This window comes from Entelurus aequoreus, linkage group LG03 (genome assembly GCF_033978785.1).
Source record: "Entelurus aequoreus isolate RoL-2023_Sb linkage group LG03, RoL_Eaeq_v1.1, whole genome shotgun sequence".
NCBI lineage: Eukaryota > Metazoa > Chordata > Actinopteri > Syngnathiformes > Syngnathidae > Entelurus > Entelurus aequoreus.
Window position 1 is genome coordinate 63,649,202 of NC_084733.1, and position 15,322 is coordinate 63,664,523.

Below are 15,322 nucleotides of genomic sequence, written 5' to 3' on the forward strand. Positions count from 1 at the left end.
GTTTTCTTTATTTTCAAGACTATTTACATTGTAGATTGTCACTGAAGGCATCAAAACTATGACACCTGTGAAGTGAAAACCATTTCAGGTGACTACCTCTTGAAGCTCATCGAGAGAATGCCAAGAGTGTGCAAAGCAGTAATCAGAGCAAAGGGTGGCTATTTTGAAGAAACTACAATATAAAACATGTTTTCAGTTATTTCACCTTTTTTTGTTAAGTACATAACTCCACATGTGTTCCTTCATAGTTTTCATGCCCTCAGCGACAATCTACAATGTAAATACGGTAGTCATGAAAATAAAGAAAACCCGTTGAATGAGAGGGTCTGTCCAAACTTTTGGCCTGTCGCTTTTTGATGCAGTACCGTCTGAGGGATCGAAGGTCTGTAATATCATCGCTTATGTGCTGGGATTTTTCCAGATTCTCTGAACCTTTTGATGATATTACAGACCTAAGATAGTGAAATCCATAAATTCCTTGCAATAGCTTGTTGAGAAATGTGACCTGTGCTGGCAAAATGAGTCACAATGAGGAAATTTTAAAAACTGAGTTATTGTTATTTACACATTCTCCATCTAAAGACCTTCAAAATGATATACGGTTTGTTGGAATCGGACAGAAAATGACCGAGTTACATCCGATTGAAGTCGACCAAGTTTGAGGGTCCGTTTTGAGAAAAAACAGCTTAAAGTTTACTGTTCCAGAACAGAATGTTCCAAAACAGAACTCCATAGCAACCATACCTTAAAAGTCCTTGTAGCAACACCAAAATTGGTACAATTAAAGTCAAATCCCATGTCTAAAGGAAAAATATATATTCAACTCTATTGAAAACGGTTATGTACAAAAATTTCAACACTGTTATGTCACAGTTTTTTTGTTCACTGGTCAGTTTGTCAGCTGGTCAGCTGTCCGTAATATTCCTGACCAGCAGCACTAAGAAGATTCGCCGACTGCAGTGAATTTAGCGCACTTGCAACCGCCTGTGTACCCTCTCCACCTTCTAAATCCATTACGGAATGTAAAACAGTCTAACTTATCCACAAAAATAATAATTAAATGTTCGAAAATCACCTTTTTTCACCAAATATTCCGCTCGAATTACTGTGTGTTGTTTTTCATCAGGGCGCTGCCATGATACCACAATGCACCGCGCGGGGTGATTCAACCAATGAGGGTACGCCTCACAGCGACCGGTTAGCAACAAGCCGGATTTGTTTACGTCGGGACAGGTTTAAAAACTCGAATTATATTGGTTCAGAATGGCGTCATCAGGAATTCCATGCTCATTTTTAGAAAGTAAGTAAACTTGGCGTCACAATGATACCAAATATGGCTAGGGGGATTCCCCCTTATTGCCGCGAGTGAGCGTTGAAAACACTTGATTTTCTCAAGGAATTTTAACACAAAGGACTAATTTCTGAAGACATACCTCGTACAAAACCTTCAAATAAAGGTGATTTAAGATGTTTTCTTGCTATTTCGATGATTGTGATCGCTAGATTGTGGCTTTATGGACTCATTTTTGTGAAAATCTCAATTTCAACCAAGATACATTTTTTTCACTTATTTGCCTGTAGGTCAAAATTAGCCTGTGCGTATTCCGACTCATTTTGCCAGCACGGGTCACAAATGTTGTTCTTAAACTGTTCAACAATTTGCTCACACATTTGTTGACAAAGTGGTGACCCTCGCCCCATCATTGTTTGTGAATGACTGAGCATTTCATGGAAGCTGCTTTTATACCCAATCTTGGCACCCACCTGTTCCCAATTAGCCTGTTCACCTGTGGGATGTTTCAAATAAGTGTTTGATGAGCATTCCTCAACTTTCTTAGTCTTTTTTGCCACTTGTACAAGCTTTTTTGAAACATGTTGCAAGCATCAAATTCCAAATGAGGTAATATTTGCAAAAAATTCAGTTTTCCAGTTCGAACGTTAATTATCTGGTCTTTGCAGTCTATTCAATTGAATATAGGTTAAAGGATTTGCAAATCATTGTATTCTGTTTTTTTTTTACGATTTACACAACGTGCCAACTTCACTAGTTTTGGGTTTTGTATATATACATTGTATGGATGTATGTACAGTATGTATGCATGTATGTATCTATTCATTCATTGTGAAACGACCATGGTGGTGGTCATGTTTCATGCTCGTGTGGTTTTGATTTGATTTTCGTTGTTCTTACAATTGCAAACACACCATGCCTGAAAGCGGATTGGCAGAAAATGAGGAAGTGTTGTTGTGTGTCTGGGGAAGCACAGAGACAAACGTGTTTTTACGGGGGGTAAAACCTATTGAAATTGGACTGGTTGTCAGCATAAGGGTATATTTATATTTTTACCTTTAGCAATAAAAGGTAAAAATAGTGTCTGACTTTGTGTGACTTTTTCTGGGGACTACAATACAATTTTTTACATTTGTTTTGATGTCAAAAAACCCTTATATTCAAAGTGTGGCGGCTATGATTTTGCTGTGGTGGTGCGCCACGATCAGTTAGTTACATTAAAGGGAAACCCTGCACTTACAGGCTACATGAAGCATCCCATAATTACTTGTATTCAAATGTTTGCCATATTTATAAATCTTTAATTTCATATCAATCACACCATTTAGAAATCATTGATGTAAATTGTGTTACAAATTGAGAACAAGAAGTGAACATATGTGTTAGTAACGGCTATGAAGTGGAAAATACTTGACCTGCTATTTACTGACGTATATTATCCATGTTTAGCTACATTTTACTGCAAATGAATGTCGGGTCCAATTATGGCTTATCGGCCTACATGACTGCTATAATCGGTAATAAAAAACTTGGAGTGAGATCGTTTTTAGACCCTGCACAAATTATTTCTTATTACATAATCTCTTTAGGTGAAACATTGCTTGCAAATCTGAATTTTACTGTTTTGTGTCTCTATTTCGTATGGGGGGAAATGTTTTGAAAGCTAAGAGAAACTGAGTGTGTTCAACTTTTCGAGGGCAGTCATCCTGGAAACGGCGTGACAGTTCTGTCCTTTTTTAGCCAGTCAACTTGTTGTGTTTGTGTGTCTTCTGTATTTCACTTGTTCGTTTTCATTTGGCAGTAAGGAAGGACGCTTGTCAGTTATGAACCTGGTGTGATGCGTAAGGAAGGATGCTTGTCAGTTATGAACCTGATGTGACGTCACTTGTTATGATCCCCGGAGTGTGTGTGGGTAGTTTTCAAGCCATTTTTTTTTAACCTGGCTCTGCTACCCCTGCCCTGGTGGCATGTTGCACGCCTGCTAGCCGTGTGATGGTGTTGTGGTGCGCAGGGAGTCTGCTCGGTGATTAGAGTCTTGGCGGGGAGGGGTCTGCCGCCGTGCCATTGGCTGGCCCCCGACACGCCGTGGGAGGAGGCAGCCAGTCACCTGCTGCATGTGTGTCTTCTTTTTTTTTGTTGTTGTTGCACAAACCGCTTTGTCTGCAGAAACCCAAGCAGGATTCACTTGTGTACTTGTTTATGTGCGTTTTGAGAGGTCAGGACAAGTCAAAGCAGCGTGAGTCACGCCGGCGAGCGTAAAGGGATAAGGAGGGGGGCTTGGTGCGATTAGGGGCAAGTGAGGTAATGCTTCTGACCAGAGATGATGTCATCGCTCACTTGCACAGCGCAAATGAATGAAGGAGGAAATGTGATGGCTCGCCACACTGTCAGTCAGGATTGATTGCACCTTAGCCAGCAAGCAATAAGTCTTCCTGCGCTGGGCGGAGGAAATAGAGAAGGCCAAACGGGGGATATTTTTAGCAGAAAGTAAATTTTCTTGCTCCAATTTAACTATTTATTTATTTATTAACGTGCTACCTTAAAGGGGAACTGCATTTATTTATTTATTTTGCCTATCATTCACAATCCTTATGTAAGACAAAAACACATGTTTTTTTTTAATGCATTCTAAATATGAAATAAATGTAATCAAAAGTTCACTTACATAGGATCCTATAGGAGTTGCTCTAGTCTGCCTATAAAGCGCTTAAACACCTTCATTAAGGTTTTATATACATGATGTAAGTATATACTGTATGTAATGTAGTAACTATAAAGCGCTTAAAAAAAACATCCAAACACCTCCATTAAGGTTTTATATACATGATGTAAGTATATATGTCATGTAGTAACATTGATAATATTTGATATTTATATATTTGGATAATTTGATTAATTTCAAAAACGCATGCCAACATTCACTTTTTTTTTTTTTTTCAACATCACCAATTTCTATTTACTGCAGACTTTATGAGAGCCAACAAACATAATGAAACCTCACTTACTGTACAATGTCCGTTGTCATTAGGATGCCGATTGCTGGGTTGTTCATCTTTTCCCATTTAGATGAAGAATGACTCATAATCCTCACGAAGAAAAGGGGGGTGGAACCAAGCGTCTTTTCGTGTTGTTCTCGCCAAATTCCGGGTATAAATTGGCTGTGCAAGTGTCAAAAAAGTACAGTTTTCCCTTTTAAAGAGAAGCCTTTTGGTCCACACTCAGCTGACCCTGTTTGAGTGTTTGAATTGTCCACAATAACACACACTGATATAATACACATTCCCCTCAAGGATACAATGAAACAGTTACTAACATCACATTATCATTAAGCTCTCCTACTCATTGTGGCGGCCAGGAGTTAATGACTAATTTTGTTTACTAATGTATAGATCAAATATACTTAAACTTGCTGTGTGACAATTGAATATGTTGTTATTGCACAAGGTAAAGCATTTGAAACCCCTACTGAGCAGTCAGTGAAACAAAGAGCGTTCATATCCAATAGAGACTGAGTACAAAGGGACATGGGGGAGGGGGTCAAAGATAATATATTCCTACACCATTGATCAGAGGAATAATTTCAGAATGTGCTGGAAGTTGAATATAAAGTGTGAAGTTCCCCAGGCTGGTGAAGTTAGCGCATCAATAACTTGGACTGAGGAGTTGAAATACTCTTGTGTTCTCAACAAGAATCATTACTTTACTTTGGGGCTAATGACTATTTTGATAGTCGACTAGTCATCGACTAGCTTAGCGATTAGTCGACCAATCACATTATGAATCTTTTTCAGTGGGTCTAATTTAGCTTGAGATATATTTTTAGGAAACATTGAAAATTGTTGATAATTTGGCTCTTACAAAAGTATTAACTATTAAACTTTTGACCAAATTAAAAAACCTTAGAGGAATATAACTGTAGCTCTATGTATATTTCTGACAGTAAAGCCTTGTTGTCATTTATAAGCAAGGGTAGGCAGAGTGCTGATTAAAAATAGTTGATTGATTAAAAATAGTTGATGTAAACGAAATAGCAGCAATAGCAAACATCAAAACACCAAATCTATCTTCTCACAAAGAAAATATATTTTGTGATGATCTTGTGTCTAGAAAGCGGCTCACAGGTATACAGACAAAGTTTAGTTGGAAATGGCTAAAATGCTAGTTAAAGCTATTGTGTGTGTACAACTCTGTGTCTTAGTTGTTAGCTAGCTAGACAACAAGCTAACTATCTTACCAAGAAAAGTCGTTGACCATGTTCTCTTGGTGTTCGACATGCCTTCTCTGCCTTAAAAGCAAGGTCCGCTTTTCAAATTGAGCAAGTTGTCTTTGGCGTGTTTAGTTTTCACACATGTTCGATTCTGTACGGAAAAACACAAGTGATGACGTCCTCCACTTATCGACAATAATCATGCTTTTTGACAACGTCAACAAATCATTGTTACTTTACTTGAGTGTATAGGTTGTATTTGGTCACGTGACTTTGAGCGAAAGTAAAGAAAGTGGTGGGCCACCATGGGTACTGTGCAGCAAACAGAGTGCGAACTATCTGCCTATGCAAGGGGCTTAGATATCACCAATAAAAGCATCAAATGCAAACTATGCAATGGAATCCATCCCTATACTTTATCCCAAAAAATATTTTGCCGAGTCATCCCAAGGATTAACAGTCGGTGGCGTTCCCAGACATGTTGAGTCTGCTGCTTTTAACGTCATTCTACACAAAACTTGGAAAAGCTTGGAGGTCTACAACTTCTTTGTGTGTGGCTGGGTCAAGGACATTGGTATCAAGACTCTCCCGGTTAAATCATGCTTCCTTTTTGCTCAGGTAAGGTTGCATTTCATGATTTAACTTTGCGTCTTCAGCCATGTTTTTGTTGTGCCCTTACGAGTACACATGTTTTTCCCCGTTTATCAAAATACAACTCTGATTGTTGTGTATGTGCTGAAAGCTTCATTTGTGATTGTTGCCTTTGGTAAAAAATTAGACTCTTTAAGGTTTTGCTCATATTTAATTTCTTTTAGTTAGACTCTTAGAGTTGGTGCTTTACGAAACATTCATCGCAAAATGCGTTTCAAGAACTTTGAAACAAGTTAAAATACAAATAATATCACGATAATGCTTAAATGGGAAATGTCAAAAGTATATCAAACAAACCTTTAACAACGTGATCGCTGCAAACTCTATTCCGTAAAACAACACATTTTTCTTTGAGAAAGGCATAATGCCGCCGGTATGCTATGACAACAGACGCTTGCCGGCCCACCACTTCGAGTCTCGCCTATTTAATGAGCAAGACGTAACTTCAAGTGAATACAACCTGTTTTAGGGTGACGGCGTTTATCTATGAGCTTCAGCCCCTGCCTGTTGGTGTTGTATTGTTTTGCCTTTTCTGCTTTTGTGTAAACAAGGATTGAACAATTTGAAACAATCTGTTTTTTTCTTTGTGACGGACACGCATGTGGAGACAATCCAGGTCAAACACACTTCTGGATCAGATACAAGGATTAAGGCATCAGTGGCGGGATGACTCACCCACGGCCCCATCCAGCCTCCCATGGCAGCATGTGTGATCTGAACAAGCCGCTCTCTTCTTTAACACCCTCTTCATTAGCTTACTAAATCTTATCGTCTCAAGCCGCCTCCGTCCGAGGAGATGACATCACCTTTGCCCGGAGCTGCGCTCTCCTCTAAATCGACCTTCTGGCACTTTGGATCCGCCATAAATCTTCTACTCTCACTGTTTTTCAAAGTGCCAGCTGTCCCAAAGTAAAAAGAAGTCTTGGTTAAAAAGATCCCAGGCGCACTAGAAACACCAGAAATGATTCAGTGCTCTTTTATGTCACCAGTTAGTCTGATAATTGTGGTGAAACGTGCTTTTATTCTTGTTACTTACGTTGATCTATCGAGCATTAGGGTACATTTTTAGCAATGGTGTCATCCTGTCTACCCTCCTGAAACACACACACACACACACACATGCAGAGCGTGTCCTCCATTGCATGCAGGTCAACGACAGAGGCTTTTACTTTGTGTAACTGAGTGCACAGCATTTACTTGTGGCGGATGTGTGCTATAGAGTGGTTTCTAGTGTGGCACGTGTGCTCTTGTTGTTTTTAACTTGACACATTTTTGCTGCAAGATAAGGTCATAAACAATATTGTTTGCCCTTCCATTTGTCTATGTGGTATAAATAGTAGTATTGGTGTTATGAGATCAATGTTGTATCTTAATTCACTGAGGCGGTGTTTCAAGTGGAATACTTCTGCCGGTACACTTCAGTAAGTATACTGTGTACAATGCCTACTTGATGCTTGGGTGGGCAAATTTTGAGACAAAAACCTATGTGCGATTTTTATATTTTATACATAAAAATGCATAAAATTGTGAAAATAACAAGTGAAGGAAGACATGTTATTTTTAGACTGTTTTTCAACATTTTGGTCTCAAGGTGCCACACATTAGAACAATATGCAAGCATTTACTTCCAAATATAATTGGCTTAATGCAAAACTTGTCAACATCATGCTCTTGAACTGAAGAATTAATCGATAAAAAGTATACAGTGTTTGTCAAGTAATGTAATGTAATAATGCAAGTAACCAATTAAAAGGATCCATCCATCCATCCATTTTCAACCGCTTATTCCCTTCGGGGTCGCGGGGGGCGCTGGAGCCTATCTCAGCTACAATCGGGCGGAAGGCGGGGTACACCCTGGACAAGTCGCCACCTCATCGCAGGGCCAACACAGATAGACAGACAACATTCACACTCACATTCACACACTAGGGCCCAATTTTAGTGTTGCCAATCAACCTATCCCCAGGTGCATGTCTTTGGAGGTGGGAGGAAGCCGGAGTACCCGGAGGGAACCCACGCAGTCACGGGGAGGACATGCAAACTCCACACAGAAAGATCCCGAGGCCGGGATTGAACTCACGACTACTCAGGACCTTTATGCACTTTTATTTCTCATTACTGTAGAATTGTTTAACATTGTACTGTCATTGGAAAGTAATTAACTTATGAAATGGACTCATTTCTGCAAACAAAACTTTTACTTAAATAAGTGCATTTTTTCCCCAGTTCCCAGTTTTCCCAGTCTTTTTGTTTGTCATCATGTGAAAACGGCGTTCTCGCTTGTTCGTCCGTGTTGATGGGCTCATATTGCCCATCCAATATAAAGCTGAAATGTCACCACAACGGGACATTTGGCTTTGTAATCATATGTTTTTCCTCCTAATTCTTGTTACTTTGCAGAACTTCTCACTGGCGAGTCGGCTGTGCAGTCTCGCTGAGTGGCTCTCCGCCCACCGACACAAGTATTGTGAATGGCTGAAAGGAGGGCTCGCTTTGTCCAGTTAATTCTATTGTTAAATATGCACCTGAGCGCGATGCACAGAGTGAGACATCTTTCTCCTTGTTTGAAGCGAGAGACGAAAAACGCGAGGCTCAAAAATTCTATTTGCCGGACACGTCTGTCACTCAAATGCCGGTGACAGTGGAGGGGGAAAAAAAAGTCAGCCTCTTGTGGTTATTTATCGCACAAATTAAAACTTCGATGTTGATTTATTGTGTAGCCGTCGTACGAAGCACCCAACTTCTCATATGATTAAATTTTTGATTGTTGTGATATGTAGAAGAGGTAGGATTACAAAATCTCTGCTTCTTCCTACTCCTTTCTAGACATGTTGTGTAATTGTGAGCACGAGATGTGATCAGTGTTACCTTTTTATAGGGATGTACAAAATAAATTCAAACTCAACTAATTGCCCTGTGTACACACGCAGTAATGTAACTGAACATGGCACACCACCACAGCAAAATCATAGCCGCCCCAGCTTAAAAAAAAGTTACGTGAAACCTAATTAAAGTAATTGTATTGTAGCCTCCAAAACAAATCCCACAACGTCTGACGCTATTTTTAACTTTTATTGCCAATTTTATGATAACAACCGGCCCAATTCCAACATGTTTACTTCACGTGCACACACTTTTTGGTCTCCGTGCTTCTCTGGACACACACCAACACTTCCTTATTCTCCGCCAATCCACACGGATGGTGTGATTGAGATCATGGGAAAAACTAACAAATCGAAACCACACTAACATAAAACATTAACACCAGCAGGTCTTTACAGTATGAATGGATAAATATAGCCTATTATTTGCACACTATTGACTAATGATACACTGAATATTTGGCTGCCGAAAAAAGACAAAACAATACACGCGATTGACTTGAGCATAGTCAGCATGTGGATGTAACTTTAATATATATCTGGGGACATTGATCAACAAAAATATGAATGTACAAATAGAATGGAAAAACAAGATGACTTAATATGCTTAATTGTGTTTCATCGTATCCAATTGACCATATCCAATTGTATTTAGAATCCGCAAAGTATGTGAAATTAACGTTTAAGCATCACAAAATGCCACAAATTCTGTCAGCCATTTTGAACATTTCGCTCCAAATATCTTCGGCTACTTCGGAGCCGAAGATATTTGGAGATTGACGTCACTTTATTAACGCTTCTGCACTCTGACCATATCATCAGGTCAGTCATACTGGAAATTCGCAAACATTTGAAAGAGATGTGTTATCATTCAAAATCCTTATGTAAGACAAGAACACTTTTTTTGTTTTTTTGCATTCTAAGTCGTAAATAAATAAAAAGTCAGCTAACAATGGAGTCCATAGGGGCTCTCTATTTTGCCCACAAAGCTCTTTAAATAACCATCCAAAACCCGCAAACAATACTCTATTTACAGTATATCTCGTGACCTGAATGTTCACCAAATATTAATAATATTGTTATTATTAGTGTTAACGCAGACAAACTATTTTTATAATTGATAACCGAGAGCTAACTATAGTTTATGCTGCAAATGACTCAAAGAGAGACTTTAATGTAATTATAAAATGAAACTGAAGATGACAGTAATGCAACATATATGGATGCAAACTGCCGTAAAACTGTAAAGAAGCACTGGCTGGCTGCATAGTGAGCCGGTGTGCTGCTTCTGCTACCACTGCATCGCGTTTGACTTGTCAACGTTATTCTAAATTATAAATCATGACTCTCGTCTAAGGCTGCAGCTAATGATTATTTTTCTATCGATTAATCTATAGATTATTTTTTTCGGTTAATCTATAGATTATTTTTTTCGATTCATCTATAGATTATTTTTCCTTTTACCGATTATTTTTTTATTCAAAATGAAGATGAAAAAATAAATGAAGGCCAGTTTTTTCAAAAGGCATGGCTTTTATTTACAAAAAAAAAGAAGTATGGCCACTCAGTCAACATTGACAACAACATGACTAAATATTCTGTAACAATGTAAACATTTAAAACTTTTAACCTTTAACAAAATTAAAAGTACCTTATTTGCCTTTTAATGTGCAAATATAAAAGTCAACATCCAGTGCAAATCTTAATATTCTGCAATAGTATAAGCATTTCAAAAGTAAAAGTATTGCTTATTTTGCTTTAAAATGTGCAAAAATAAAGATAAACATCCAATACAAAAAAGTGTAAAACGAAATATTCTGTAACAACAGTGTAAACATTTCAACAAAAGTGAAAGTATTGCTTAAACCGAAAGCCCCGTACCGAAACGGTTCAATACAAAACACGTACCGTTACACCCCTAGCAGATACAAATGACACATTCATGTTTTTGTGTAATGATGACAACGTATGCTCATGCGGACGATTGACTAGTTGATGGTTGATGGTTTTCTTTTCAAATGTTTGTTCATAGCCGTTGTGCTGCTATGATAGGCCATTTACGCTCGACACAGTGTGCATACAATAACATTATTAGGCTGTGTATTGAAATACTCCCACACTTTTGACGACTTTTGGTGTGATTTTTTCCCCCTCGCTCGCATCGTCTGCTTTGATCGTCTGCTTTGCGCTTCGCCATGACGGTAGTGTGACGTAAATATGCGACGCGTCGACGCACAAAAACGGCGTCGACGTATTTACGTAACCGATGACGTCGACTATGTCGACGCGTCGTTTCAGCCTTACTCTCGTCTGGATATTAGGAGGATTTAGCCATGAATCTAGAAGTTGTTCATCTGTGACATTCAGCTTGAACCTGGAGATGGAGACAAACACACACAACTGAAGACAGTGTGACTGTCAGCAGCAACTTTTTTAACCCTTCGTCTGGATTAAAATGGATTCTTCATTTGAACGGAAAGATGTTAACGTCCTATCAGTCGTCATCGTTTGTTTATATTATAGTTGTTGTTTAGCACTCAGCCACACTGCTACATGACACTTAGTGTTTCACTAAAGCTGGATCTGTTTAGCAGAGCTTCTAAAACTTGTAGCTCATCCTACTTATATTCAGGATCATCAACATAAGGTTCTGGTTCATAATTTTTCTCAAAGTAATCATTGTTAGCTCCCACATAGTCTGCATGATTTTCATTGTTGTTGGTGGGGAAGTGATCTGCAGTTCCTCTACGTCACACGATCACGTGTCTGGCTAGCTCATTATCTCTCAAAATGGCTCGGGCATCTCTGTGTGATTGATACTATTTTGATCATATCTATTTACTCGCAAACTTTGTAAGTCTTTCGGTGTCATACATCAGATATAGATGATAATTGCTTCAATGTAAAGGCAACTTGTTTTTCCACTCTACTGGTGCTTTAAGAGTGAAGTGAAGTGTGAAGTGAATTACATTTATATAGCGCTTTTTCTCAAGTGACTCAAAGCGCTTTACATTGTGAAACCCAATATCTAAGTTACATTTAAACCAGTGTGGGTGGCACTGGGAGCAGGTGGGTAAAGTATCTTGCCCAAGGACACAACAGCAGTGACTAGGATGGCAGAAGCGGGGATCGAACCTGCAACCCTTAAGTTGCTGGCACGGCCGCTCTACCAACCGAGCTATACCGGTACAAGAGGACAGTGACGTCATGCTCGCTGCAGCTCGGGACAGAAGTAGAGTCTCTAAGCACGAGTACAGTCTATAATAACACCAGAAAAAGATACAAGATTCATTTTTAATACAGAAAAAATTGAAAAAAATCTGAAGACACTTGAAAAATCCTCAACAAAGTACATTGCATCAATTGAAAATAAAGCAAAGGGATATAACATGAAAAATATATGTGAATACTAATTAAGACACCGATTTGTGTTTGAATGTATGTTTTCTTTAGCCTTTTTAAAGAAAATCATAGCAAATTGAACGATGATGTCATGGTGACCACGCCCCTAACCCCACAGGTATTTTGGCAATCTAGGTAAACCCTGCTCAGTATACTTATTGAAGTGTACTGTTGGAAATATTCCATGTGAAACACAGTGTTCCAAATTGAGACATGGTAGTTTAATCTCATAACAATATTGGTGCACAAAGTGAGGTAATACGCCTAATAAAGGCAGACAACCTTACACTCTGGTCCATATAAAGGACGGAGAAATTGTGTTTACGACAAAACAAGGTGTTTGTCTCCACAGGTGTTTGGCAATAAGATGGTCATCCCGTCGCTGGATGGCGCCTTGTTCCAGTGGAACCGTGACAGGGAGAGTATGGAGGCAGTGCCTTTCAGCGTAGAGTCCCTGCTGGAGTCCTCGTACCGCATCGGAGACGACACTGTCCTGGTCGGGGGAAAGTCCCTCACTACTTACGGTCTAGGGACCTACAGCGGCAAGGTCAGTTTCTTGATGGCTTTTTAAAGTTCGGAACTATTTCCGTCACTTGTTGGTAGACTAACCTCCAGCTGTGTTCCTCAGCTGCGGTACATCTGCTCTGCGGTGGGCTGCAGCCGCTGGTGCGAAGACGAGGTGGAAGGCGAAGACGTGCTCTTGCTGCAGAGGACTCAAAAGACTGTCCGGGCCATCAGGCCCCGCTCAGGAATGGAGAAGTGAGTTTGAGCTTGCGTTTTCATTTTGAAAAATATTTAGGAATTCTTGTCCATTTAAATATACCAACGACTACATACAGGAGGATGGCTTAAATGGGTTCAATAAATATGATTATATTAATATTATACAGTAAGGATGCATGGGGCCACTTTGATTTTCACATTTGTGTTCATTAATACAAGCTAACACCAATCCAATGTAGGTCAATATATGCTAAACAGTTAAATATACCGTATTTCCTGGACTATAGAGCGCACCCACTAAATTGAAAATATATGTATGTAAGTTGTGAAATGAGTTATTTACACAGAAAGATTCTCGAAATATTTATTTACATACCTTAATTGTTTCCAAACGGTGCCTTTAGAACAGTTTATCACACTAAACCGAAGTCATCGTCATGGACCCACTACCTGCGGAAGCTAGCTCTCCAATCAGCTAAACCAGGGATGTTAAAGTCAAATACATCAGAGGGCCAAAAAAACAAATGTGCTCCAAGCAGAGGGCCAAACTGGTTTAATGTTTATTAAAACATATTAAAATGATTGCACATAACCTATTAAACCAAGACCTAACACAGTGTACTGTATTTTATTTAATGATTAAATGAATAATCCAACATTTTTGTATGGCTCTGTCACTAATTTCAAGTGAAAACATTTTTCAACAGGCTCACAGACCAAAACAAACTTCCTTCAAAGTGGCCTGCGGGCTGGTTCTAATACTAATTAAATACCATCCCGGGGGCCATAGATAATTCAGGCCTTGACTTTGACATCACTGAGCTAAACAGACTCAGTAACTCCACGGTGACGTCTTTGTGAATTTACTGAATCTATGTAACTGAAACAATACAAAAAGAATGCCATTGTAAGTTAATAATACTAAGACAGACTAGAGATGTCCGATAATATCGGACTGCCGATATTATCGGGCGATAAATGCTTTAAAATGTAACCATTGGTTTCAAAATTATCGGTATCGGTTTCAAAAAGTAAAATTTATGACTTTTTAAAACGCCGCTGTGTACACGGACGTAGGGAGAAGTACTGAGCGCAAATACACCTTAAAGGCACTGCCTTTGCGTGCCGGCCCAGTCACATAATATCTACGGCTTTTCACACACACAAGGGAATGCAAGTCATACTTGGTCAACAGCCATACAGGTCACACTGAGGGTGGCCGTATAAACAACTTTAACACTGTCATAAATATGCGCCACACTGTGAACCCACACCAAACAAGAATGACAAACACATTTTGGGAGAACATCCGCACAGTAACACAACATAAACACAGCAGAACAAATACCCAGAACCCCTTGCTGCACTAACTCTTCCGGGACGCTATATTATACACCCCCGCTACACCCTAAAACACCCCCCCGTCCCCCACCACAACCCTGCCCCCTCAACCTCCTCGTGCTCTCTCAGGGAGAGCATGTCCCAAATTCCAAGCTGCTGTTTTGAGGCATGAAGAAAAAATAATGTACTTTGTGACTTCAATAATAAATATGGCAGTGCCATGTTGGCATTTTTTTCCATAACTTGAATTGATTTATTTTGGAAAACCTTGTTACATTGTTTAATGCATCCAGCGGGGCATCACAACAAAATTAGGCATAATAATGTGTTAATTCCACGACGGTATATATCGGTATCGGTTGATATCGGAATCGGTAATTAAGAGTTGGACAATATCGGAATATCGGATATCGGCAAAAAAGCCATTATCGGACATCTCTTAACACAGACACTCGTAAACGCGTTGGCATATTAGCTCATGCTAACGGCGTTAGCTTCATTACATTACAATAGCACTTACAATTATGCATGAAAACACTCCTACAGACATCACACATGGTATAAACGCTATGGATGGCTAGAAGCCTGAATGGCAATTCTTCTTCCGGTTAAAAGGACGAAATGGAAGGACACTGCAGCACCGTCAGTGAACGAACTCATCCAAAAGATGGCACAATAGCACAAACAATAACACACCATATCAGTGTGTTTGCTTGTTTTTTGGGTTGGTTTGTTTTGACAACTATTGCATTGGTCATCAGCAAATAAAAATCCATAAATTAGCCGTACCGTTTTATAAGCCGCAGGGTTCAAAACGTAGGAGAA

At 39.3% G+C, this 15,322-nt stretch overlaps 1 protein-coding gene across 1 annotated transcript in view; it reads left to right on the forward strand.

Moving 5' to 3' along the window:
- LOC133646713 (eukaryotic translation initiation factor 2-alpha kinase 3-like) overlaps positions 1-15,322 on the forward strand; it is an 82,437-nt gene that overhangs the window by 49,153 nt on the left and 17,962 nt on the right. Inside the window, exons 3-4 of the mRNA XM_062042409.1 lie at positions 12,786-12,980; positions 13,062-13,192. Of these exons, the coding sequence (XP_061898393.1) occupies positions 12,786-12,980; positions 13,062-13,192 (326 nt within the window). The remainder of the gene's footprint in view (positions 1-12,785; positions 12,981-13,061; positions 13,193-15,322) is intronic.